Genomic DNA, 26,602 nt, shown 5'->3' with positions numbered 1-26,602 from the left:
CCTAGGTAGAAAATCTTGTCAGGCAGATACCTATCAGGAAGAGCTACCATAAAAATCATGTTGTGTGATGTGGTGTGAGACTATCCTAAACCCTAACCCAAACCCTAAAACTATGCGATTATAGCGTTGGTAGCTCATCCTGATAGGTAGCATTTATTTTTTAGGACACCTGCCTTGCCTTCACTTTCTCTTGTTTGCACCAGATTAAGTCATCGTTGCCCCACACGGCCATTGATTCTGCGCAGTAATCTGACAGGAATGGTGCGTTTTCTAGTCGGCTGTTGGATTTAGAATGTTGTAGGATGTATAAAATTTCTTACAAACTTAATAGAATCAAAACAAGTTAGTTTTAATCTGATAGCTTACAATGTATATTAAAAGACAGCAAAGTTTTATGTTTAAGCTATTACCTTCTGTAACATTTACTTTTCAGTAAAACACTGTATTTGTTATTAATTTGCCAGAATTTAATCATTAAAACCATAATGAATTAAATGGACACTTTAAAGGAATAGTTCACCCCAAATTAAAATGCTCTCATCATTTACTGACCCTTCCTCATGCCATCCTTGATGTGTATGACCTTCTTTCTTCTGCTAAACACAAACAAATATTTTTTTAGAAACAAACCTCAGCTCTGTTGGTCCTTTTAATACAAGTGAATGGTGGCCAGAACTTTGAAGCTCCAAAAAGCATATAAAGGCAGCATATAAGTAATCCATAAGACCCCAGTGCTTAAATCCAGTCTTCAGAAGCGATATAAGAAAGTGTGGGTGAGAAATAGATCAATATTTAAGTCCTTTTTTCTATAAATCTACACTCGCCATCCCATCTATGTGCGTTTATGAGAGGACAATATCTTCTTCAGTTGTTTGTCAATTTGCATTTTTCATACATATCGCCACCTACTGGGAAGGAGAAAAATGGGACGGATAAAGGTGTATAAATTATACATGCACAACAGCCCAGTAGACCTCTCGTGAATGTGCATTGGGCTGGTGAAAGTGTAGATTTAGAGTAAAAAAAAAAATTACTTATTAAATATTCATCTGTTTTTCACCCACACTTATTATATTGCAAATTTTCCTCTAACATGAATTAGCATCCCTGCATGTATTACATTTGCATTCTGTAACAGTAATTCTGGTAACTGACCAACAAGAATCTTAAGAAAACATTACTCGTGTTCCTTCATTTATTAAAAGCAGACAGTCCATTCAAATACTGTATTTTGAACCACTACAGAGCCAGTTCATGCTAAACAGCTTGAAAGTAATAGAACTAAGCATTATGTCATAGGTTTTTCAATGAACACAGCTATTACCTATAGAAAGCACCTCAAATGAATATTAAAAGCTGGTCTTTTACAATCAAAATATTATTCTTTATACATCGTCAAAGTAATGGAATTGCAAATTAACAAGTAATCAAAATAAATAATGACAATTTAAGGCTGTTCTGGTCCTGAGGATTTCTTACATACAGTTACTCATCAAAGAGGCACACACTAGCAAAACAATGATCTCAGTTCTTGACTGAAGGAACAACCAGCTCGAGACAACCAGTGAGCTCTTTTTCTGTATAGATAAGGCCAGCAGCATTAGCTTCATCATTCAGACAGACAGGGGGCATGTCAACACTGCAGGACTGTAAACTCTGTCTGATTTGAGGACAGCTGATTGAAATGTGCTGATGAGCAAGATCACGTAAGGTAAAAGTCTTTATAATGAAAATGTCTGTGAGGTATGGCAGTAGAGATTCTCTTCAAAGAAGCTCATTAAGTAGTCCCAAGGTTGCTATGAAAAAGGCATTTGTGTGGTTCTCCATTGCCAACCATCTAATGCATGGATATGGATTCATTTGAACCAAACAGATGTCCTTGCATGCGAATCCTTAATGTCATATGCACCAGTTCCAACTTGGAAACCACATGGATAATGTCTGTTTATATGAAAAAAAAAAAAAAACAATATCCAAAAACAATTAAATAGCTCTTACACCATTGTCTAGACAGCAGCTTTGGTGTCAGCAATCAAAACTGGGTTAGCAAACTTCCTCTTTTAAAAAAACAGAGGGAACTTTCCTTATGAACATTCTCAGTTTGTAAAACATACTGAAAAAGCACAAGTGCGTCCACTTGTAGATGTTTGTACCGTTCTCTCCACTGTAGAGATTAGTTCTTCTGTCATAATACAGTCCTGACCGTACCGTAGAGTGCCAGTGTTAAAAGTACTGGTAGTGATTTCCTTTCTGGGGCAAATCCAATCGCATGTGCAACTGCAAAATAAAAAAATATATATAACATTTCAGTTAAACAAACAATACATTTTTTTTTTAAAAAACTGATTTGCAACTCACCTCCACAATTCTAAGGTGTTGTTGGTGATTAACAGAACATTGCTACTGTATGTAGTTGCTAAAGTGTTCTGAGTGTATAAACACATTGCATTGTGGTTGCTAGGGTGTTCTTGATAGTTGCTAGGGGTTTCTTAATGGCCCACATCAAAAAAGCCCACCTCCAAGTCAATATGATGTTCTGGTCCCTAGCTCTGGGTCAGGTCCTTATTCAGTAGAAGTCTATGGGATTTTTTCACCAGTTTTTTTGTCATCCACCAGGCAAAACACAGAACAAATGGGGCAGAACAAGTTACTAGCCAAAGTTTAATATGTACTGTACTGTAGGGTTAGGGGTTTGTACAAAACCCTTAACCTGAGTATTAGCCAACCCAATGTCAACACATGGTATGGACGTACATGCCTGTGGAAGTAACAAAGCTCAGTACTAGGGGTGTAACGATGCGCTCATCTCACGATTTGGTGTGATTCACAATACCGAACTCATAGTTTCGTTTGTTTCATGATTCTTTAAACTAAGCCTGAATCAAGAAATGTTACGTTATAATGTTTTTGTTTTTTATTATTTTAATTATTTTTAATCAATAGACATATGCAAAACAGTTAGTTTACTTAAAACGTAAGTAAAAGTACTGTTCTTACACTGCAAAAAATTATATGTATGACAAAGTATTTTGTCTTGTTGTCCTGTAAAATAAGCTTTACATTCTTAAAACATGATTTATTTACTTGTCAATTGAAATAGAATAAGATATTAAGTCTTGTTTTAAGATAAATCTGACAAAATTAGGTGAACTTTAGACTCAAAACAAGAAAACAAATCTGCCAAATGGGTAAGCTCTTTGAATTAAGTTTGTTGTTCTTACTCCATTGGCAAACAGTTTTTTCTTGTTTTATGCATAGATCTCATTGAATGTGATTAGATTTCTCTCAAAACCAGACTTAAAATCTTATGCCATTTTGCTTGTCAAGTAAATAATCATGTTTTAAGAATGTTTAGACATTTTTACAGGAAAACAGGGCAAAAATAATTTTTTGTGAGAGCAGGTCAGTCTTCTTCAAACAGACTTTAGATCCCTCACGCTGAAAAGGCACATCACTTTCTCCCCCTGCTGATTTCAGCTTCAGTTTTCACAGTTTCAGCTGAACTCATTGGTGTGCAATCGCATTTTAGAACTCCTTGTGTGCAGTAAAGCGATTTCCATTTGTATGCATGCATTACAAAGGCATAGGACATCATGCATTTTGGATAGAACAGACGCTATAATAATTGTAAAAATTAAAACAATTGTCCCATCTCCACGATGCGCATTGTCACATTTTTTAACCACGATGTATCATGCCACGATAAACACCCCTACTCAGTACTCAAGGGGGTGATAGAGAGTTAGAGTATCTACAAAAATCTGCAACAATAAAATGGATGTGTATTATTCAGGTAAGTTGCAATAAATGTATGGACTTTAATTTACTTGCTCAGCAATATTCTCTTCAAACTATTGCTCTGCCATGACAGTGGTTGACTTGAAAGTGGACAGTTCACACTAATGCCACATTTTGGAACACAACAATGCACAAAATCGAGCTTGCAAAGCAGAAACGTCTGTGTTAGCATACGTCCAAGACAAGACTATAAATAATTATGACCAATGAATAGCCTTATACCAGTGTTATACTGTTAGTAGTCTCTCAGGTACCAAGAATGACAGTTTTGTTGTACATTCATCTGTTTTTGAGGGCTCTCATGTGGCTACGAACTCAGAGGCACATCGCCGACTACACTTTGGACATGGAATGCATGATGACAGCACTTGACCAGGCTGTCTCAAGCTGGTGGGGCTGGAGGGCTGCCCACTTGAGGTTGGCCTTAAGGGTGTCCTTATACCTTTTTCTAGGGCGACCCAGATGGCGGCTGCCGTGAAATTCTAGTCTAATACATGTGGATGACATGGTCACTTCATTGAAGCTGAGCTTTAAGAATCTTAGCTTTAATACTTGTTGTTTTGGCTCTGTCTAGGATTTATGATGAGGTATTGCAAACAAAGAGACATAATCAACCTCAAGGAGCAGGTGTGAAAATGCTCCAGTTGTCTGAGATGTCTGCGATATAGTGTCCAGGTTTCACATCCATATAACAAGGAGGTGCTCATGACTGCATTATATATCTTGATTTTGGTAGCAAGGCATGCACTCCTGTGTTTCAGGACCTTGGTTTGCAGCCCCCCGATTTTTGAATCCTCATGGTGATTTCTTGGTCTAGGGATCCATCACAGGCTATAGCACTGCTCAGATACTTGAAACAGTCCACAATCTTCAACAACACACCATCTACAGTGATTCAGGGCTGTGGGGAGGAATTGTTCGATGAGGGCTGAAAGAGGACTTCAGTTTTGCCAATGCTGACTGTCAGTCCAAATAGCCTGGAAGCTTCAGAGAACATATCGACCATGGTCTGTAAATGGTTCTCTTGGTGGGCCATTAGAGCACAGTCATCAGCAAATAGCTTATCTCTCTGATCAGTCTCTCCTGAGTCTTTGCAGAGAGGTGCTGCAAGTCGAACAATGAGCCATCTAGGCAGTATTTAATGTAGATGCCTACGTCAAGGTCCTTCATAGCACGCAGCAACACCTGAGTAAAGAACAAACAGAAAAGCACTGGGAAAAGGACATGTCGTCGCTTTACACCATTGGATATGCTGAATTTCTCAGATGGTTCGCCGTCAGAGAACGTCTCCAGCCATATAATCTTGGAACAATTGAATGAGACTGGTAAACTTTGCAGGGCAACCAAACTTCTTAAGGACGGTCGACATTGCTTCTCTATTTACTGAGTTGAATGCTTTGGTCAAATCGATAAAGACAAGTTAGAGATTCATATTCTCCTCAAAGCACTTTTCTTGCACTTGCCTTACATCTATACCAAATCAGTAGTTCTGCGATAAGGTCAGAAACCACTTTGTGTTTCAGGAAGGTTTTCCTCTGAGAGTTTTTAAATCAGTCTGTTCAGGATGGTGTGGGCTTTTAGGTTTTACCAGCAATTGAGAACAAGGAGATCCCTCTGTAAACCCTTTGTTCTTGTACAGGGATTGTGGCATCACAAAAGTCAGGAGGCATTTCTTCTTTATTCCAGATGCTGGTCAGCATTATACCAATGTTATACTACTGTATGTTTAATCACCAACAAAATCAATTGATTACATGTGATGGATTTGGAAAAATATCAACCTTACATTTTTAGAGTAATAGATATAAGGGCCATAAATTTAAACCTGCTATCCTGGGGATGGTAATCTGTTTGCTGCTGCTTCCATCTCCTCCCTTGCTGACTGGTTTAATCTGGATGATATAATCCTCGTCCACAGGTAGAGACAGCTCAAGAGATGTGCTGTTCGTCTCCACCACGCTGGGACGACTCTGTCTGCTTTGCTTGTACATGACCTTCAAAATACACATCTGATTTAGAACTTAGTGTATTATACATTCAGACAAGGACCAATCAGTTGCAGTAATTTTTCCACAACCTGATTTATATAATTAGGAAAAGTTCATGTATCAACATCCGTCTTTGTTTCTGGAAAGCCCAATCAACCCTAATCTTACCCCTAAATTCCGAGGCCAGTGATTTGTTAAAAGGAATGTTGGTCCATATTAGAACCTGGAACAACATTTCTTTCAACCAATCACTGCCCTTTGATTTTAGGGGTAGGCTTTATGTTGATTGGTTGATAGGAATGTTGGATCCTAATTGTACAAATAAGATTAATCATGATTAAAAACATTAGTATGTTTATACCTTATAGCCCATAACTTCAGATTCATTCTCCAGAGCCTTGACTTGATCCCACTTTAGGATGAGTTTGGAGTCTGTGGTGTTCCACATAACTTTAACTGGAGACTGGCTTGGTGCTGGTCGGGTCATGAAATAGAAAAAGTACTCTATTCAAAACACCTGACTCCCATTCAGACCAATTTGAGAATACCTAACAGGTAAGGCCTGGTGTCTGAAATCAGTTTTTGAAAGCTGCTGACACTATAAATTCTTGCGAAGTAAGAATACATTTTCAATAACAAATGCAAAAACTTCTGTTGAAATATGTTACTCTGTATTTTTTAAATTAATGACAAAATAAGAGACATGTTTCTCCTCAGGGTTAGAAATAATACACAGAATTGCCTGGGCCCTGGGGCAGGTCTGAAATGAAAATCTGAAATAAGATGTCACACTTACGGGGTCTCCTGGTGGTGACATTGACCACAGCACTATCAGGCCCCACGCCGGCACTGTTATAGGCTTTGAGTTTGATGTTGTATGTACTACTCGGGTCCAGCCCACTAATGACAGCTGATGTCCTGTTTCCAACAGTCCTCATCACACTGGCTGTGTCCGGCCTGTTCTTCGCACTCCAATAACTCAGCTGAAATTCAAATAGTCAATGTCATAATCAGCATTATAATGTGTAATGTGTTCATTGATTCCTTCATTAATCTAAAGAAATAACACATTTACAGCTCTACTATATCTGTATAAAATTCTAGTGAGAGCTTTGTTCATGTTTTGTCTTTGTAGTGTTAAACTGTTAAAGAGATAGTTCACCAAAAATGAAAATTCTCTCATCATTTACTCGCCCTCATGCCATCCCAGATGTGTATGACTTTCTTTCTTCAGCAAAACACAAAGATTTTTAGAAGAATATTTCAGCCCTGTAGGTATTCACAATTCAAGTGAATTTTGAAGCTCCAAAAGCACATTAAGGCAGCATAAAAGTAAGCCACTTGACATGACTTGTGTTGGTGAGAAATGGATCAATGTTTTCAAAGTTTTCGAAATCTCCACTTTTACATTCTTCTTTTGTTTTTGTCGATTCACATTCTTCATGCATATCACCACCTATTAGGCAGGGAGGAGAATTTATGTAAAAAAAAAATAAAGGATTTCCTTTATGTGCTTTTTGAAGCTTCAAAATATTAGTACCCATTCATTTGCATTGTGAGCCTACAGAGCTGAAATATTCTTCTAAAAATCTTTGCATGTGTTTAGCAGAAGAAAGTGAGTCATACACATCTGGGATGGCATGAGGGTGAGTAAATGATGAGAGAATTTTAATTTATGAATGAACAATACCTTTGAACACTATGCAAGAGAATTGTAATAATGGCATAAAAGTGCACTAACATTCTTATATTGCAACACTATGATTTAGAACATTGGATTCATTAAAATTCTTTATTTATAGGGGCCTGGGTAGCTCAGCGATATTGACACAGACTACCACCCCTGGAGTTGTGAGTTCGAATCCAGGGCATGCTGAGTGACTCCAGCCAGGTCTCCTAAGCAACCAAATTGGCCCGGTTACTAGGAAGGGTAGAGTCACATGGGGTAACCTCCTTGTGGTCGCTAAAATGTGTGGTTCTTGCTCTCAGTGGGGCATGTGTTAAGTTGTGCGTGGATGCCTCTGTGAATAGCATGGGCCTCCACGTGCGCTACGTTTCTGTGGTAATGCTCAACAAGCCATGTGATAAGATGTGCAGGTTGAAGGTCTCAGACGCGGACGCGGAGGCCACCTGGATTGAAGCTAGTCACTATGCCACCATTACGACTTCATTGGGAATTGGGCATTCCGAATTGGGGAGAAAAAAGAAATGCTTTATGTCTTTACCTCATAGCCCATTATACGTGTTCTGCTGGTACTCCATGGTAGAGGCTTCCAGCTGACCTCTACTTCTGAGGCTGATAGGCTCTTGGCACGGACACGACCAGGGGCACGACTTGGCTCTGTGGTTAGAATAATCATTACTGTAATGTTATGCATGTTAAGGCTCATTATTAGAGCCTAATTCAGCTACATGTCATATAACGGTTTATACTTAAAGCTAAAGTGTGCAAATTAATGAGATTAAATGTGAGATTAAAATACTCACTGTTTCAAAACTATAGCCACAGGACGTAAATAATAATATGTGTTTGTTAACATAATTTTAGTGTTTTACAAACCTTTTCTGTGTAATGTTATATTCAGTTTTACAACTTTGTTGCCATGAGAATGTAATGTCAACAAACTAAAAATCACTGTAAAAATTACGATTTAAACAAATTTACAGCTCAAATAATAAATTAGTTTTAACAGAAGAATTAATGTACAGGTAAGTGCTTTTATAAAATTATAAGATTCACATTTCTGCCTGTTGGACCATTTTTGTTTGCTGTTTACAGATTATAGAGCTGTCACAGAGACAGGTGAGATATCTTAGAACACTCAGGGAGTAGGAACATTTTTTGTATACCTTTGCATGAAAAAAAAAAAATCACTTACAGAACTTTTAAAATGGGACACGAGAACATATTTTGATTTGAAAATTACACACAATTTTTTTTTTTTTAAGATTTACGCATTTCAATTTCATAACAAAATACCATCAAATTGAAGTGAGTAATTTATATATATATATATATATATATATATATATATATATATTAATTACATTTTATTAATTCAATTTTGTTAACCATTACATAATTCCATTTGGTGGAATTTTGCTATAAAATTCAAATGTATAAATCTTAAAAATATGCTTTAAGTTAATGTGTTTCTACTATGAAATGAGGTCAGTAAGTTTGTTTTACCCTCCTCTGCTGAGTATATAGTGGTCATGGGTCCAAAAGAACCTTCTCCTCTGTTGTTGTAAACTCCCACTTTCACATGAAATGGAGAGAATGGAGGGATGCTCTCATTTTTGAAGATATATTGGGATGCATCAGGGGAGGTCACGGCTGCCTGCATCCAGCTCTGACCACCAAGAGGGCGAAAAGCCACCACATAGCCAAAACCTGGACCACACTGCAATTCTTCTGGAACTGGCTGGAGAAGCCATATACCCACAAACATCAGCACAACAGAGAAAAGAAAGAGAGTGAGAGAAATGTACAGTGGGGTCCTAAAGTCTGAGACCATTTGTGAAAATGCTTATATTTTGCATTCTTTTCTAATTTCATAAAACATGTCATCATTACAAATGACACAATCAGCAAACCAGTTTGATTTAAAAGTTGAATTGAAAAAATGAAATCTAGCTTGTATGGACTCAAAACCTGATTATCCATGTTATTCCAGCATGATTTGAAATGGTTCTTTATGTGCTTCAATGGAAGTAAGAAAAGCTGACCTTTTGTACAAAGGAGTTAAAAGGAATAGTTCACCCAAAAATGAAAATACTGTTATAATTTACTCACAGATCTCAAGATTTTTGCTGAAAAATTACATTTCAGATTGTTGATCTGTATGCTTTTGAAAGACTTGGAATATGATGTACTAGTCACATGAACTACTTTTTTATATTTTTAGGTCATTTTTAAGCTTTATGGTGAGGCGTTATCCACATGAAAATAATCTCTTGTTGTGTTCTGCATAAGAAAGAAAATAATTTGAGTTTGGAATGGCATGATACATGTACATGTGACAGAAGTGATTTTGGGTGAACTATCCCTCTCGAATACTTTTCTCACATTTGATTTGTAACCTAAAAAATAGTGCAGATTATGAAATATTGATAATGCATTTTACATCATAACTTTCCATTGTTTAAAAAATGTCAAAAGCTTAAAACTGGTTTAAAAGAAATCTCAGATTTTTAGTGTGGTCTTTGACTTATGGACTTCACCATAATTGATTATTCACTTGAGGAAGACACAGTAGTGTTTGTTGTGAAGTATTTGTCCCAATATAAAAGCATACTATAAAATAAAAAAATAAAAAAATCCTTTTCACGGATCTTGAGAATATTTTTCACTTTATATTTTTAAAAGTAATTGCTACAATCCATAAACACTTTTTCTGCCTCACTAGAGAGTGTCTGGCTTTTTTAAACAAGGGCTGCTAAAATTACAGGCTGACAGCATGATGGGCCTCTAAGATTCAGGCTGTTGGACAGTTTACAACTGACAGTTAACTTTGAACACTTAAATGTGCAAGCAAGAGCTTGCTGTGTTACCTCCCAATTGATGACAAGCTCCAAGCGACTGCCACCTCCTCCACTGACCCTGGCTGGGGTTGTCCTTGGCACTGCAGCAAAAAAGAGAAGGCACTTTTACAAGACGAGACACATCAGAATTGAATACAGGGCAATTTTTCCCTCCATCTGTTTTGCCTGATGATACTGAAACAGTTTTCTGGCTGCTACTTAGTTTTGAAGGAAACAATTTAACATGTGGCTATGGTAGAAAACGAAAAGTTTTGAAATCTAGTAGAATTTTAGCCTTATTATGACAATTCTGTATGCTTTACCAAACAATATGGATGACAAATTTAATGTCTGTGAGAAGACTTTTCAGAATATTCTATCAAAACATTGCTCTAGACCTCCTTTGCCAAAATCATCGCAATCCTAAGTAGATCATAAAAACGATTGTGCGAATCATCTCATATTTATGAGTTGTTTCCCAAAACCATTGTAACTTAAGTAGTACTTGAAAATCGTTGTAGATCTGAGTGCTGTTGAGTAATCGTAGTGCACTTAAGAGCATCACAAGGAAACAGACTTATGCAGTCAACTGCAGGAAAATCGCAAAAAACAAAAAACACTTATTACAATGAATACAGTTAATGTTGAGATTCTTATACTTAATGCAGTAGTATACAATGTGACCATGATACTTCAATTTTTAAGTTTGTTTATTTATATTTAAATAGAATATAATTATATAGGTATAGGTTAGCCTCTATAAAATTATTTTTATTATTTCATATCTAATAGGCTAATTTAAAATAACTGTATATAACTTTAAATAATGGCATAAAATAGATACATGAAATAAAATAATAATAAACACAATTTATGTATAATATAGTAATCAAGCATAAAGCAATAAATTACATGGATTTGTGTGCATGACCATGTAGTTGGTACAAAGTGGCAGCATGCTTGTATTGCAAATGTAATTCAGAGGGATTACAGATGTTATATATAAGGGGAAAATTGTCTATCTTGTCTCATCTTTCCACCTTCCTCCTCTTCTACAAGCTCCTCATCTTTCTCTCTGGCACCCAAAGCACTGATTCCCACACCGCAGAGTTGTTGTATAGCATTGAAAATGTCACAGTATCATTTTGGGAGCAGATTTCCACTTGATCAGTGAATGCATGTACATGTATGCTGTGTAAGTGCTTCCTCGTTCCATTATCCTTTTGTGCACTTGCAATAAGCCTACTGCCAACACGGTAAATGCTTGTGTAGCGTGCTTGTGTAGCGTCTCGTGTGCGTTGCGTCATAAACATAACATTTTTAGGTAACTTTTCTCTCTCTATGTTTCTCCTCATAGAGTGTTAGATGCAGCTGGGGCCATCTAGCTATACACGCATCAGGGAAGGCATCCTTTTCCAGTCCTATTCTTTCAGAGGGAAAAGACCCCGTGGAGACCACATCCTGCCCAGGCTGGGGAGGTGAAAATGTGGCAAATACGTCACATGGGCCTGTTACGCCACACATGGAAGTGGCAGTGGTAGATCCTGCCTAATGAGGGAGGAGCTCTACAAACACGGTGACCAGGGCAGTGGGGACTGCCCCAGGGAGACACGGGTCTGCCTAACAGGGGGACCGTACCGTGGAAAATACATCAAAGGCAAGGCAAGGCAAGGCAAGTTTAATTATATAGCACATTTCATACACAATGGTAATTCAAAGTGCTTTACATAGAAGAGATTAAAATAAGAATAAAAAAATAAGAATAATTGAAACAGTTTAGAATATAAAATAAAATAAAAAGGGGGTTACTGTGATAACTGGCACCTATGGAGCACCTATTCCAGTACAGAGTAATTAGTACCCACAGTGGATCTGGTCGGGAATTCCTCCGCTGAATTCGTGAACCAAATGGCTGGAGAGGAAGAACATCCAGGGAGCGGGAGTTAGAGGACTCACCTGGGAGTAAAAGTGCACATGTTCGCCTCAGTGGAGGGGAAAGGCACAAGCAGTATATCCGGTTAGTTATCCCATGTTACCGAGATCTACATGCTCGGACGTGACAAAGCACGGGACGAAACCGACACAACCCGGAGATTGTAGAATCTCGCAAAGGTATTGGTTGTTGCCCAGCCCGCTGCTCTGCAGATGTCTGCTAAGTGACCACAAGGATGCCACACTACTTGTAGAGTGTGCTCGAACCCACAAGGGTGCGGGCACGGCCTGGGTCCAATGCGATGGTGTCGACTACCCAGTGGGCGAGCCTCTGTTTGGAGACAGCGTTCCCTATCCGCTGTCCGCCAAAGCAAACAAAGAGCTGCTCAGAGAGTCTAAAGCTCTGTGTGCGGTCCATATAGGTATGCAAAGCACATACTGGACACAGCAATGATAAGGTTGGGTCTGCCTCCTCCTGGGCCAGTGCTTGCAGGTTGACTACCTGCTCCCCGAAAGGGGTTGTAGGAACTTTGGGCACATAGCCCGGTCGAGGTCTTAGGATGACATGAGCATCTGCCAGACCGAACTCCAGGCAAGTGTCACTAACAGAGAATGCTTAGTTCTAATTGTTGAGTCTAACTCCATACCGAGAAAGAGATGCTCTGAACCGGGGAGAGCTTGCTCTTTTCCCAGTTGATCTGAAGACTTAAAAGGCTGAGGTGCCTGAGCACCTGGTCCCTGTGAGCGCATAGTGCCTCTCGAGAGTGAGCTAAGATCAGCCATTCATCGTGGTAGTTGAGTATGCGGATACCCACTTCCCTTAGCGGGGCAAGAGCGGACTCTGCGACCTTCGTGAAGACGTGAGGGGACAGGCCGGAGGGGAGGACCTTGTGCACTCGGGCCTCGAATGCGTACTGTAGAAAGGGTCAGTGTCAGGGTGAAATCGAAACGTGGTAGTACCTTCAGGTCTACCGTTGCGAGCCAATCTTGATGCCGAACATATGTTAGAATATGTTTTTGCGTGAGCATCTTGAACAGGAGTTTGTGCAAAGCCCAATATAGAACTCGCAGGTCCAAGATTGGCCCCAACCCAGCTTCTTTTTTGGGTACGATGAAGTAAGGGCTGTAGAAACCCTTCTTCATCTCGGCTGGAGGGACAGGCTCTATCACGTACTTGTGTAGAAGGGTTGCGATTTCCGCCCATAGGGCGCTCGTGCTTTCGCTGTGCACCGAAGTAAAGCAGATACCACTGAAACAGGGCGAGCGCCTGGCGAAATGAATCGCGTAGCCCAGTCGGATGGATCTGACCAGCCAGTGCGACAGGTTTGAAAGGGTAAGCGACGCGTCCAAGCTCTGAGCAGGAGGCACTAAGGGGACGATCACTTTTGACATACCTGGTGGGGCTTTGCAGCGGTGGTGAGCAGGTAGTGTTGCGTCTGGATGCAAAGTTTCGTCGGGGATGTAGTGGTCTAGAGGCCATCTCCCTTCCTGTGTCGACCGTCTCAGGAACGCCTGGGAGCCTTTTGGGTCCACAAAGGAGTCCGTGAGATGGGGGCGTCAGCTTCCTGTGGGGAGCTCTACGCTGGGCCCGAGAGCTGGGCCTGGGTTAGGACGGAGTTACCTGTGCTTTCATAGCCACAGGGGGGCGCCATTCGGCAAACAGACGGGGTACGTGCTCTTGAGCAACGAGAAGACCTGATGTGTTGAATGGTCTCTGTCTGTTTTTTCACCACTGAAAAACGTTGGTCGAAATCCTCACCGGCGTCACCAAATAATCTTAGCTGGAGTCGGGGGTGTTGAGAAAGCAAGCTTTGTCAGTATCCTGCATCTCGACCAAGTCCAGCCACAGATGTCGTTCCTGGACCACGAGGGTGGTCATCGCTTGTCCGAGTGGCCGTGCTGCGACCTTTGTGGCTGGGAATGCGAGGTCAGTTGCTGACCGCAGTTCCTGCAGCACATCAGGATCAGGACTACCCAAGTGCAGTTCTTTAAGTGCCTTGGCCTTTGCAGGAGGGCCATGGCATGTAGAGCGTAAGCGGCCCGTCCGGTGGCGCTTTGGACGCCAGGGACAACGTCGTCCTACAGGCCTCGGAGGGGAGTACTGGGCGATCCTGCCAGGTGGCCGCGTTTGCGGGCACAGGCACACCGCAACCGCTTAGTCCACTAGGGGGACCTCTGTGATCTGTGGGTCTGAAGGAGATATCAGATTGGCCGTGGGGCGAGCCAGTCTCACATCGAGCCCGGACAGAAGCAAACGAGCGTGCAGTGGGGCGGGTCGTCCACGGGGATTTACCCAGCGAAACCGCGACCGCCGAACTCCCCAAATCGCCTCCATCGCCAGATGGGTCAGTCTCAATCCCGTGGGAAGAAGGCACAATGCGGGGGGCGGCATTTCCTTTAAGGCCATGGTCATGCTCTCGCAATGAGAACATGAGCCATTAATAAATGCTGCCTCAGTGTGATCGCAGCCAATACACGCGAGGCAGCATATATGACCATCAGAAGCGGAGAGATATCTACCGCATCTAGGAACTACACAAAGGCACATAGGCATCTTGAAAAAGATGCCAATGTGTATACTCTATTAGAGGAAATATACTCTTTTAGGAAATGCTGTCTAAGCGCCCAGGGGCGTGGACTGCACTGGTGTACAGAGAAGGGAGAAAGCCGCTGGTAATGTGCCGTAGGATCCAACAGCAATGCTCTTAGAGGTGAGTGAAACAGTAGTGAGTGTCTCTGCTCGCTGATCACACAAACGCTCGGCTCCGAAGAAAGAATCTGACTGAACAGATGCGCAATCCCCGCCTTTTATACCCGTATGTCCGGGGGCGGAACATGCAAATTCTGTTTGCCAATTTGGCATTGGCCTTTTTCATTTTCAGAGGTATCAGAGGCTCTCGAAAGCAGCCTCTGTAGATTCCCGCAGAATTGTGACATCTGTCATTCATTATATTTCAACGCATTCCCCATGGGGTGCATGTTTGTTTAAGAAACAGTTTGGCTAAATTTCATGATGCTTTTAACTACCAATACAAGAGTAGTACTCTCAGGTCCATTTAATATATTTTGCTATGCAGAAAATGCGAAGAAATGCCACATTTCGTCAGGAAACAAGGCCCTTAACAAATGGTGTTTGGGGCAGGATTATCTGTTTGTTTGACTAATGAGGGAGGTGTTTAAAAACAATGCCATTTGGTCCTGGTGCCGAAGTTACACGTTTCACTTCTATGAGTTATGGAAATAGGATGCAAAGAAAATGAATGGTGACTCAATCATAAAAATTCTACCTTACATCTCCTTTTGTGTTCCACAGAAGAAACAAATTCATACAGGTTTGGAACGAAATGAGGTAAGTAAATGATGACAGAATTTTTATTTTTGAGGGAACTATCTATTTAAGATTCATTCAAGTAACACAGGCAAACGTTGGGAAAACATGTAGCTGAGTACATAGATCGCCACATTTATTCTAAACACAGGTAACCACAGTAAGCATGTACGTACATGTGTCTTTGGTTTTGATTTTTTGTGAGGGCTTGCTAGGTTCCCCGGTGCCTATGGAGTTAGTGGCCAAGACTCTGAACTCATATTCAACCCATGGACTCAACTCCACCACACGAGCCGTCAGCTGGTTTCCTCCCAGAAACTCTGGAACTGAAAGGAGAGATAGTCAGGGGATATTTTTTTTTTTTAAATATAAAACAATTAAAGAATATCTTAACTGGAGAAATATTTGTCTTGGGTCTTCACTATTGGCAAAATTCGGGCCCACTTTGTACAGTAGCTTATCATTGCCAAGAACCACAAAAAAGTCTCATGATAACCCGTAATGATTTCTAATAGATGATGAAATCGTAAGACTTATGTTTCCATAGAGAACAACCAATCAACAAACAGAGTTTCAAATCAATGCAATACAGGCATCAAATTATAGCTAGACTCCTTTCCAACCCATTATTTTAAGAATGAAACGTTCAGTGCATATATTTTGTAACTCATTACATATTTATGTGATACAAATGACTGATGTGTGTCAAAAACATATAATATGCCTCCCACATCTTGCTTCAAACTCCAATGATTTCTTTCTTCTGTGCTACACAACAGTGACTTTCATATTAAAATCATGCTTAGGTTTAAGTTTGTGTTAGGTGTTATACTCAGAATTCATAATCAGAAGTTATAATAACATTGTACGTTGGTTTCTCTTTTTGTATGAGCCAATTCTTATGATTTCGCCATCTCATACTATTATTACGACTTGTCATGATATCAGAAAGATGAAATTTGCCGAACACGTGTGTAGATTTTGTGATCAGAATTTCTTTGCACATTATTCCACTGATTTAACTCTTGGATATTTAGTTTGTTCAAGTATGTACCACAAAACTCGAAAATATCTTTCAAAAGTATGATCCCATCAACCTTTCAAACTTGAGCAAATCCAGTTAAAAGTTCTGAGACTAGACTACTAGAAAACTAAGACGAGAAACTGAACAGAGTAAATAAAAGCAACGCTAAAAGACTGGAATTTAATGGAATCTAATCTATACTCAGTAGTGACTACACAACACTCATGGATCATTACGAAAGGAAACACATTTTAATCCTAAATCAGTTCCTGCACACCTGTTTTGGCAGCCTGCCAGCCGAGAGAGAAGGGGCTTCTGATCTGAATGTTGTAGGCAAAGACAGGACTGTGGTTATCAGGGCCTGGTTTCCAGGACACAAAGGATGTGGTTTCTGTGACCTCATCAATCTTGATGTCCAGCGGTGGGGCAGGGGGACCTGTGAGGAAATGGTTGAACATTTTTTAGTGCTAGTGGGTTTCAAACTTATCATATAAGTTTTATCCAAATGCTTTATTTATGATAATTTGTTTTGGGCATTTTGCTCAGAAACACTTTACCTCGTACCACCACATCTGTTGCAATAGACGCACTGTCCACTTTAGTCTGTACGGCACATGTGTACCTTCCTGCATGCCTTAGCTGAATGTTACGAATCATTATGTCACCAGCAGATGTCTGTAAACAAATGATGAGAACATAAAGAGTTTATATATTTGATGTTTACAAAACACAAATACTTTCCAACCCCTTCACTTAGGTCTTCTGACTCTGGTTTAATGATTATCCCACCTTACAAGCTGGCATCACTGAATGACAGGGCTTTTAGCGTTACTGCTCCAGCATTGTGGAATTCTCTCCCACAATCCCTCCGCAACCTCACCACCACACATGATTTCAAAACCCTCCTGAAAAAATATACCTTTTTATGTTGTTACTCTGATTGTTAATTGTTCTTCTCTTCTGCTGTGACTAAATGCTTCTGTCTCATCTTAGTTATTGTATGCTTCTCTGTTGAATGCTCCTCTGCTTGTTACACAGTATACTGTTTTTTGTACCATGCTAATGTTTGTCTCTTCTATATGTTCTGGATTTGTAAAGTGACCTTGAGTCACTTTAAGGCGCTACACATGTATAAAAAATAAACGTTATAACGTTATTACTAGTATTATTATAATACAATAAGTTTCTATTTGTTAACATTAGGAAATGCATTAGGTATCATTAACTCACAATGTTACAAATGTTTTGTACAGCATTTATTAACCTTGGTTGATGTTACTTTATAAAAATGCAATTGTTCCTTGTTAGTTCATGTTACTTTAAAATTGAAATTTTTGATTTAAAAAACATATTAGTATATGGTGAAATTAACATTATCCAAGATCAATACAAGCTAAAAAATATTGTTCCCCTTCTGTCGCTCTCTCCAGGTTGTGTCAGAGAAGCGACACTAGGGGTCTCTCTTGAGCGCCGATATTCACCTCTGGACTATGAAAAAAGGCCAATGAGAGTTGGCAACCAGTATTTGCATGTCCCGCCCCCGGACATACGGGTATTTAAGCGGCGCAAATACGGGAGTTCATTCAGAAAATTTGTTCGGAGCCGATGGTCGTGTTTGCAACTGCTGCGTGTACACACCGAGTTCCTGCTATCCCTCTACTGCATGCTGTTGGATTCTACGGCGCACAACAGCGGCTTTCTCCTGTTTGCACGGCTGTGCATTCCTGCCCCTGGGCGCATCGACAGTGCAGATTCAAAAACTCTCACAAGTTTTTTCTCTAAAAGAGTGATTTTATTTAAAAGAGTAATTTCCTCTAAAAGAGCAAAACACAGCGCCGTTGAACGTCCTTTTAAGGACGCGTCTTTATAAAGATGCCCTTCCGCCCCTGTGTTGTTTCTGGATGCGGTAGAGTGCTCTCCGTTTTCGACGGCCACAGGCGCTGTCTCGTGTGTCTGGGTAGCGATCACACCGAGGCTGCGTTTGTGGATGGTTCATGTTCTCACTGCGAGAACATGACCATGACAACGTTGCGGTCGCGGCTTGCTTACAACCGTGAGCAAGCCACTCCAGCCGCCCCCCCGTATCGCTCCTTCTTCCCACGGGATTGAGGACGATGCGGCTGGCGATGGAGGCGATTTGGAGATGGCAGCGGGTGCTGCTCCACCGGGTATGCCCCCTCGGACCACCCGCACCCCGACACGCTCGTTGATTCCCGTCCGTGCTCGAGACAGTGGTGACTCGTGGTGACTCGCCTCACAGCCAGTCTGCCGACCCTCTTGCGATGGAAGCAGATGAGCTCGCCGCGGCATCGGAGGGCGTGTTATCTGATGCTGGGGACTCCCCTGGGCTGCCGCTTTCGGGCCTGCACGCCCAGGCTGAGGCTGACGCACAGATGACTGACATGCTTTCCTGGGCAGCCAACAGCGTGGGCTTGGATTGGAACCCTCCATCCTCCCCACAACCATCACGGCTGGACGACTGGTTCCTGGGGTCTGGGCGCCGCTCACAGCCTAGACGCTCCTGAGACAACGCACCAAGAGCCCAAGACGTTAGCTCCGGAGGTGGTAAGACCGCTCCGTCCCCCGGTGGAGGTCCAGGAGGAGAATCCTTTGTTTTTTCATTTGCCGCACCCCCTAACATGGGCTGCGGTACACAAATTCTCAATAAAAGAGCTATTTCCTTTGTCTCTGGGGCACATGGCCTGCAAATGCCGTTCTCACGGCACTCTGCTTTCAGGCCTCAACAGTCCCGGCTCCATGGACGTGGTGTCCCCGCCTTCAGCGCCACGACTGTTCCCCGGCCGGCCGGTTCAGACGAGTCCAGAGGACGCCAGCATCAGACCTCCTCCTCAGTCACGAACCCGCCCCCCGCCGGATGCACGGAGCAAGGTAAGTGCTTTGAGTTTATTCTCAGCGCCAGAGCCTCGGGACGCCACGTTGCCTCCTGACGCCGCGTTACCTGTTCCGCACTGCTGCGAAGCCCCGCCGGGTACGTCCAAAAAACCCGTCCCCTTGGTGCCCCTAGCACGGAGTTTAGAGGCGTGGCTTTCACTGCCCAACCCGTCACGCTGGCTGCACCGGACCATTCGACTCGGTTACGCAATTCAGTTTGCCAGGTCTCCGCCCCCCTTCGTGGGCGTACATTTTTCCGCAGTACACGGCCAACATGCCCACTCCCTGCATGAAGAAATCGCCTCCCTTCTACTAAAGGACGCGATAGAGCCTGTCCCTCCAACCGAAACGAAGAAGGGTTTCTACAGCCCTTACTTCGTTATACCCAAGAAAGGCGGCGGCTTACGACCGATCTTGGACCTGCAAGTTTTCAATCGGACCTTGTCCAAACTCCCATTCAAAATGCTCACCCAGAAACAAATTCTATCTGGTGTCCGGCATCTAGATTGGTTCGCAGCAGTAGACCTGAAGGACGTGTACTTCTACGTCTCAATTCGCCCTCGACATCGCCCCTTCCTAAGGTTCGCGTTCGACGGCCAGGCGTATCAGTACAAAGTCCTCCCCTTCGGCCTGTCTCTGTCCCCTCGTGTCTTCACGAAAGTCGCAGAGGCAGCTCTTGCCCCGCTCTGAGAAGCCGGCATACGCATACTCAATTACCTCGACGACTGGCTCATACTGGCCCACTCCCGAGAGTTACTATGCGCACACAGAGACCAGTTGCTCAGCCACCTCAGCCGTTTGGGGTTTCAGGTCAACTGGGAAAAGAGCAAGCTCTCCCCGGTCCAGAGCATCTCTTTTCTCGGTCTGGAGTTAGACTCAGTCCCAATGACAGCACGTCTCTCCAACGAGCGTGCTCAGTCAGTGCTGAAATGCCTCGCTTCCTTCAAGCCAGGCGCCATGGTCCCGCTAAAACGTTTCCAACAGCTCCTGGGGCATATGGCATCCTCCGCGGCGGCCGCGCCGCTGGGGTTGATGCATATGAGACCACTTCAGCACTGGCTCCGGACTCGAGTCCCGAGACGAGCATGGCGCCGTGGCACGCACAACATAAAAGTTACCTCTGCCTGACACGGTAGACGGCAAGTCTCTTGGTAAGCACGACTTAATCGTCAGGTTCCTAAAAGGTGCCCGGAGGATAACTCCCTCCCGGCCTAACCTGTTCCCCTCCTGGGATCTCTCGGTCATCCTTACGGGACTCCAGAGACCCCCCTTCGAGCCGCTTGACTCAGCTGGACTCAGGGCCCTCTCTCTCAAGACTACCCTGCTGATCGCGCTCGCTTCCATCAAGAGCGCCTCCTTCGGACTCCCCCTGTGTGTAACACCACGGTTCTGTCCCGTCTGGCGAGCTGACTCCCGTGTTTCCCTTAGGCAGTCATGGCTGCCTCGGTTGCCGTGCTGTATGTTCCCCCCTCTATGAGGCTGGATCCACCACCGCACCGACTTTTCCACATAGGCCCTAAGCAGGCCTCTGATGGTTTTGCCACTTAAACTTGCCTCCCCTCTTGGGTAGGCGTGGCCTCCGCAGGGTCCTCTCCGCCCTGAATAAGGGCTAAGACCCCTTTCCCTCAATGTGTGTAAGGGCCCCGGCCTTAGTTGCTCTATGCAAGAAACATAGAGAGAAAAGAGTCCCGGCCAGGCTTGGCCTGTTCCCAGGTTGGCGGCCAGCACCTTGTTCCCCCCTCCAGGGTAACGATAAGGAATCCTGATGGCTTAAATGGGGCATTGGGGAAGGGTACTTGCAGCCTGATACAGTTGGTCGTCCTGCACGTAAGAATACCTGCTCGCTCCTGTATCAGCAGTTCAAGTACACGGCTCAGCGCATGGCACTTTTATAAGTGGACCCCTAGTGTCGCTTCTCTGACACAACGTGGAGAGAGTGACAGAAGGGGAACGTCTAGGTTACGTATGTAACTCCCGTTCCCTGATGGAGGGAACGAGACATTGTGTCTCCCCTGCCACGTCGCTGAGCCGAGCCACTGTTGTGGCTGGACCATTTTCGGCTCCTCAGAAAAATCCTGAATGAACTCCCGTATTTGCGCCGCTTAAATACCCGTATGTCCGGGGGCGGGACATGCAAATACTGGTTGCCAACTCTCATTGGCCTTTTTTCATAGTCCAGAGGTGAATATCGGCACTCAAGAGAGACCCCTAGTGTCGCTTCTCTGACACAACGTCTCGTTCCCTCCATCGGGGAACGGGGGTTACATACGTAACCTAGACGTTCTTTGTTAGATCATGTTAATTCATAATGCATTAAATACAGTTAATGTAATCTATTAACAATTAAACAGTTAAATTAAAAAATTATTTTAAATAAAAAATTAATACATGCTGCAAAATTATTGTTCAATATTAATTTATGTTAATTCTTAATGCATTTATTAAAGTTAACATGTACAGCCTATAACTTTAAATTAAAAATTTACTTAATTTAAAATTAAATAGTAATACATACTGTAAAATTGTTTATGTTAGTTCATGCTAATTCATAATGCATTAATTAAAGTTAACATATACAACTTAAAATTTTAAATGAAAAACAAACTTAATTTTAAATTAAACATTAATACATGTGTCATGATTATTCTGTTGGTTCCTGTTTTTCATGTCTCTCAATTTGAAATGTTCAAGTCATGTGATGTCCTGTTTTCCCTCCATGTTAATGTGTCTTGTTTTCATTGGTTCATTGTCTGATTACTTTGTTATTAGTTCTTGTTTGTAATTGGTTTAAGGTTATTAGTCTTGTTATCTTGTTTATATTTATGTCTGTTCATTGGTTGTCTTGTTCCCCATGTAATGTATCTAAGCCCTCACGTTTGACACTGTCTTGTGTCGAGTATTGTTTATTGTAAAAGAGTTCAAGTCATGTCATGTCATGTCAAGTTCATAGTCACGTTTCAAGTTTATGTCTAGTTTAGTTTACGTGTCTAGTTCATGTTCACTGGTATAGTTAGGGTTTCTTGCATAATCATCGTTTTGTAAATAAACTGCACTTGGGGTCACTTCATCATCGTCGTCATCTGCTCCTGTGTCCTGCCTGCCAGAAACGTTACAACATGCTGTAAAATTATTCTTCATTGTTTGTTCATGTTAACTAATGTTAACAAATTCAGCTTTTTCAGCTTTGTTGCTGAGTTTTGGTTGCTTTCATAAAATTGACAAACACAAATACTTTTTAAATTAAATTTCATTTATTTACTTGAGAGGGGTGCTCATAACATTTTAAAGGAATATAATGCTTTAAACCCTTCTTGTTCAGAGTTAACTTCATGGTATCCAAAAAACTGTGTATGAATATTGCATGCAAATCTCACAAGACTCTTTCTGCAAAAAGTCTTGTGAGATTTGGATGCAACACTCACACACTGTTTATTTTGAGTCCAAAATAACCCCTTACCCTTGACCTTGGTAGTAGCAATGTAAATCTTGTGAGAGTTTCGCAGACCGAGGTTTACCATCTAGACACGAGCAAGGAATTGTACATACCCCACCAACTTTTTCAAAATATCCTCCATGGCTTCCAAAATGTATCAACTGCTCGTTGAAAAACCAGGTGAATCTCACGTCGAGAGAGGGGTCCCGAGACACCTGGCATGGAATAACAACACTCTCCCCAACTGTAACATCCAGCTGGGTGGCTTTAGAAGTGATGATGGTTGGCTCTGAAATCACAATGAAATAGTCAGCAGCATGAAGACTAACACATTTATATTTGCATATTACAAGTTATCGGAACCTTGATACATAAAACAGCAATTGCTGTATTTAAGTACATTATGGCAAGGCTCTTGAAAACATCTGGTAGCTCAAGATGAGACATGTGTTAACCATTAGTGAGCTTGTAAAAGAGGTGAGACAGGCAGTGCATTAAACAGCCAGCTCTTTCACCACTAGATGTCACCATGATGTTATGTTCTAATTTCTTTCTGGGCACAACATCTCTTAACAGTAAAGCCTCTCCATAACCTTTTTAGAATATTGCTTTATTTCAGTGAGTGTATAAAAACATCAGATTATACAGAATTCGATCAAATAAATGGGCCTGCTCTTAAGATTATGTCAAATACCTTTTAGGGAGGTCATTCATTTTGGATGGATAAAATGCAAACAGATATTTGAAGGGGTGCTTTATAGCTATCATTTCACTAAAACACAAACTATTAATGCATTAAATGTATTTAGAGTTTTTTGATTGTCATTTATTTGATTGGTTGCTATATAATACAAAATTATAAATCTATCTAAAAAAATTATACAAAAGCATTTCAAAATGTTAATTATAAAACAGATCGCTCTGACTCAAAATTCTGTTTGGAAGAGCCTAGCCATTGTATAATGACTATAAACACACCCGTGACTGCTCATTCCATTTTATACTATGCTTCAGTTTACTATGTTGCTTGGCAAGTACAAAAATTTAATTTATTACTTAGTGGAAGAACTGGCATATCTGACTATTATTAATATTAGAGTTATCATATTCCAAAGCAATAAGTCACTTGAGTGTTACAGTGATTTTATGATGGGTAAGGGGGTCTTTGTGTTGTGCCTCAAAACACCTTCACTGTGGTAAAATCACTGTAATGCACAGTTTTGAGTAGCTTATTACTTTAGTAATCATCATCCAACTTATCTTAATTGCTTCATTTTAAAACATCCAACAAAATAGTTATGTCTTTCATTCCACCTCTTTGATATTCCTCTAATGAAGCTGATTCATAAGAGATGTCAAAGAAAGGTGGCATGCTGACAAAAGGGTCATGCATTATTACATATTAATAAAACAGGTATTTCAGGTTTAATTACGAAAGTTGAATCATTATGGTGTAGTAATCTCTGGATTCCCTTGTGCTGAATTTCTCATGCTTTTTCACTGCTTCAAGGACCTCTTGCCAAAACACCTCTTTAACACAGTAAAGACATGAATTTCACAATTTTCAAAAAAGCAATTTTTATTTAAACTGTTTGCAAATGTCAAATGAACATTATTCAGGATCATGCCTTTCGTGTGAAAATGATAATGAGAGAATTTTTTTTTTAAGAGTTTCTATAGAAACCAATTTCAAAAACAAGAGGGACCACCAAACCATTGTTTTAATAGGATGCTGTTATTGTTCTTGTCACCTTGTCAGACGGGTTTAGAATCCTCAGACTTGCAAAAAAGGCTGTTTTAGATCGATTCAACCCCTAATGAATCACAGCTTGGTTATTCCCACACATATCATGCATCTCTAATGCAAGCCAAATAAATCAATTCCCCATTAGCCACAAGCACAGTTCATCTACATGCTGGAGATAAGGAGCTTGTGTGTGATTTACTCTTAGGAGGCACAAGCTACAAATCTTTAGAACATAATTGTTTTATGTCATAAAAAATTATATTATGTAATTATGTAAAGAAATGCTGACACTACGATGTATACTTTGTGATTTAAAAGACAGAAATGACTATTATGAGCAGATCAAAGTGTGCTTGTAGATGGGTGACTAAAAAAAAAGTTCTGGTCATATTTAACCCCATATCAATCAATATATATACATACATACATACATACATACACATAAACATACACATTAAAGTGTAAGGTATCATTTTCTTTAAAATGATACCGAACACTCCTTCTTTATCAGCCTTTAATGTTGGGTATGCCACTGAAAAATGAAATCTTTAAAAACACCCTAATAGCTTAAAGGGTTGATGTTAATTTCAACAAATATTAATACATTTTTATTAATATTAATACAAGTCAAAAGTTGTATATGTTAACATTAGAACTAACATGAACTAACAATGAACAATTGTATTTTTATTAATATATATATAATTAAATAATATATATAACTTTATCGTAGCTCCAAAAATTTGTTCCTAATCATGTCACCTGTAACAGAGTAAAATTTTGTGTTGATACAACCAAGCAATCAAAAGTTACAGCATTACATATATAATTTATTTTAGTGTCCAAAACGTGTCCAAACTCTCCATACAAAGACAACATAATAATTATACTTGATAACTAATTACACACTGATTGCAAATACAACAATGACTAAAGGTATACTCTCTCCAAAGCATGCATGCATGAATAAAAAGATCTCATTCAGTTCCATTCTATGTCATTTGAGCCATCATTGAGTTTGTGTCATGTACTTGGCGCCATCTGCTAGTGGCCATATGCTATTAGAGTGAATGATCCTCTCTGCCCATATTTGGATGACTTCCACCTCTGGTTGCAGCAATTTGAACCTTATTATGATTGATTTAGCATTCCATGCTGCTGGACAACTTACATAATTTCCGATGAAGTCATCTGATCCAGTAAAGCTAAAGTGTTTTTAAATAGATAGCACATTATGGGCTCTGTACATACTGAGCTTTATGTGTATTATTGTGGCAGGGCGGAGGGCGGGCCGGGTCGTGATTCCGCACACCCGGCCCCTAATCAGGCCAATTAGCCAGCAAGAGGGATAAATGCCGACCGAAGATGGCAGTGCGATAGAGAGAGAGAGATTTACGGACAGCTGTCTGACTCCTGTGTGTGTGTTTGTCTTTTTGATTAAGTTTATAATTAAAATATTATTTATATTGTCAAGCCAGTTCTCGCCTCCTCCTTTCCGTTAAACCCATTACAATTATCTAGTAATCTATATACCCAATTACATTGTGTGTAGGCTCATTGTAAAGATAAACACCTCATCTAATGGTATGTGATATTTAATGTTCCGTTAAGTTATAAGTGAAAACGCAACATAGAAGCAACACCTGTTTTCATGTAATATGCATGTCATGGAGCAGCTGCCCCCGCGACCCAACTTCGGATAAGCGGTTGAAGATGGATGGATGGATGGATGCATGTCAAAGACACATACTTAGCTATTACTCAATAAATAGTTTTCTGTTAGTAAAACAAATAGGCTGGTTGTATTCTACCTTTTGCGAGCTTTCCAGCGACAGTGCAAAATTATTAATACAGTAAATGATCACAACAGAACACTTCTGATTTGTCTGCAAATTTCAAAGCACTTGTTTTGGTCATAATACCTACATGCATTGTA

At 41.0% G+C, this 26,602-nt stretch overlaps 1 protein-coding gene across 1 annotated transcript in view; it reads right to left on the bottom strand.

Annotated features, from left to right (window-relative positions):
• Positions 1 to 1,199: 1,199 nt before the first annotated feature.
• cntn3a.1 (contactin 3a, tandem duplicate 1) overlaps positions 1,200 to 26,602 on the bottom strand; it is a 177,815-nt gene continuing 152,412 nt past the window's right edge. The window contains exons 13-23 of the mRNA XM_052091452.1: positions 23,033 to 23,208; positions 17,152 to 17,269; positions 16,872 to 17,030; positions 15,747 to 15,896; positions 10,341 to 10,411; positions 8,977 to 9,211; positions 8,012 to 8,127; positions 6,583 to 6,769; positions 6,148 to 6,260; positions 5,624 to 5,792; positions 1,200 to 2,277 (exon numbers count right to left, since the gene is read on the bottom strand). Of these exons, the coding sequence (XP_051947412.1) occupies positions 2,186 to 2,277; positions 5,624 to 5,792; positions 6,148 to 6,260; positions 6,583 to 6,769; positions 8,012 to 8,127; positions 8,977 to 9,211; positions 10,341 to 10,411; positions 15,747 to 15,896; positions 16,872 to 17,030; positions 17,152 to 17,269; positions 23,033 to 23,208 (1,586 nt within the window). The 3' untranslated portion in view covers positions 1,200 to 2,185. The remainder of the gene's footprint in view (positions 2,278 to 5,623; positions 5,793 to 6,147; positions 6,261 to 6,582; positions 6,770 to 8,011; positions 8,128 to 8,976; positions 9,212 to 10,340; positions 10,412 to 15,746; positions 15,897 to 16,871; positions 17,031 to 17,151; positions 17,270 to 23,032; positions 23,209 to 26,602) is intronic.

This window comes from Xyrauchen texanus, chromosome 25 (assembly GCF_025860055.1).
Source record: "Xyrauchen texanus isolate HMW12.3.18 chromosome 25, RBS_HiC_50CHRs, whole genome shotgun sequence".
Taxonomy (NCBI): Eukaryota; Metazoa; Chordata; class Actinopteri; order Cypriniformes; family Catostomidae; genus Xyrauchen; species Xyrauchen texanus.
The sequence above is the reverse complement of the archived record's forward strand: the minus strand, read 5'-3'. Positions and strand labels throughout refer to the sequence as shown.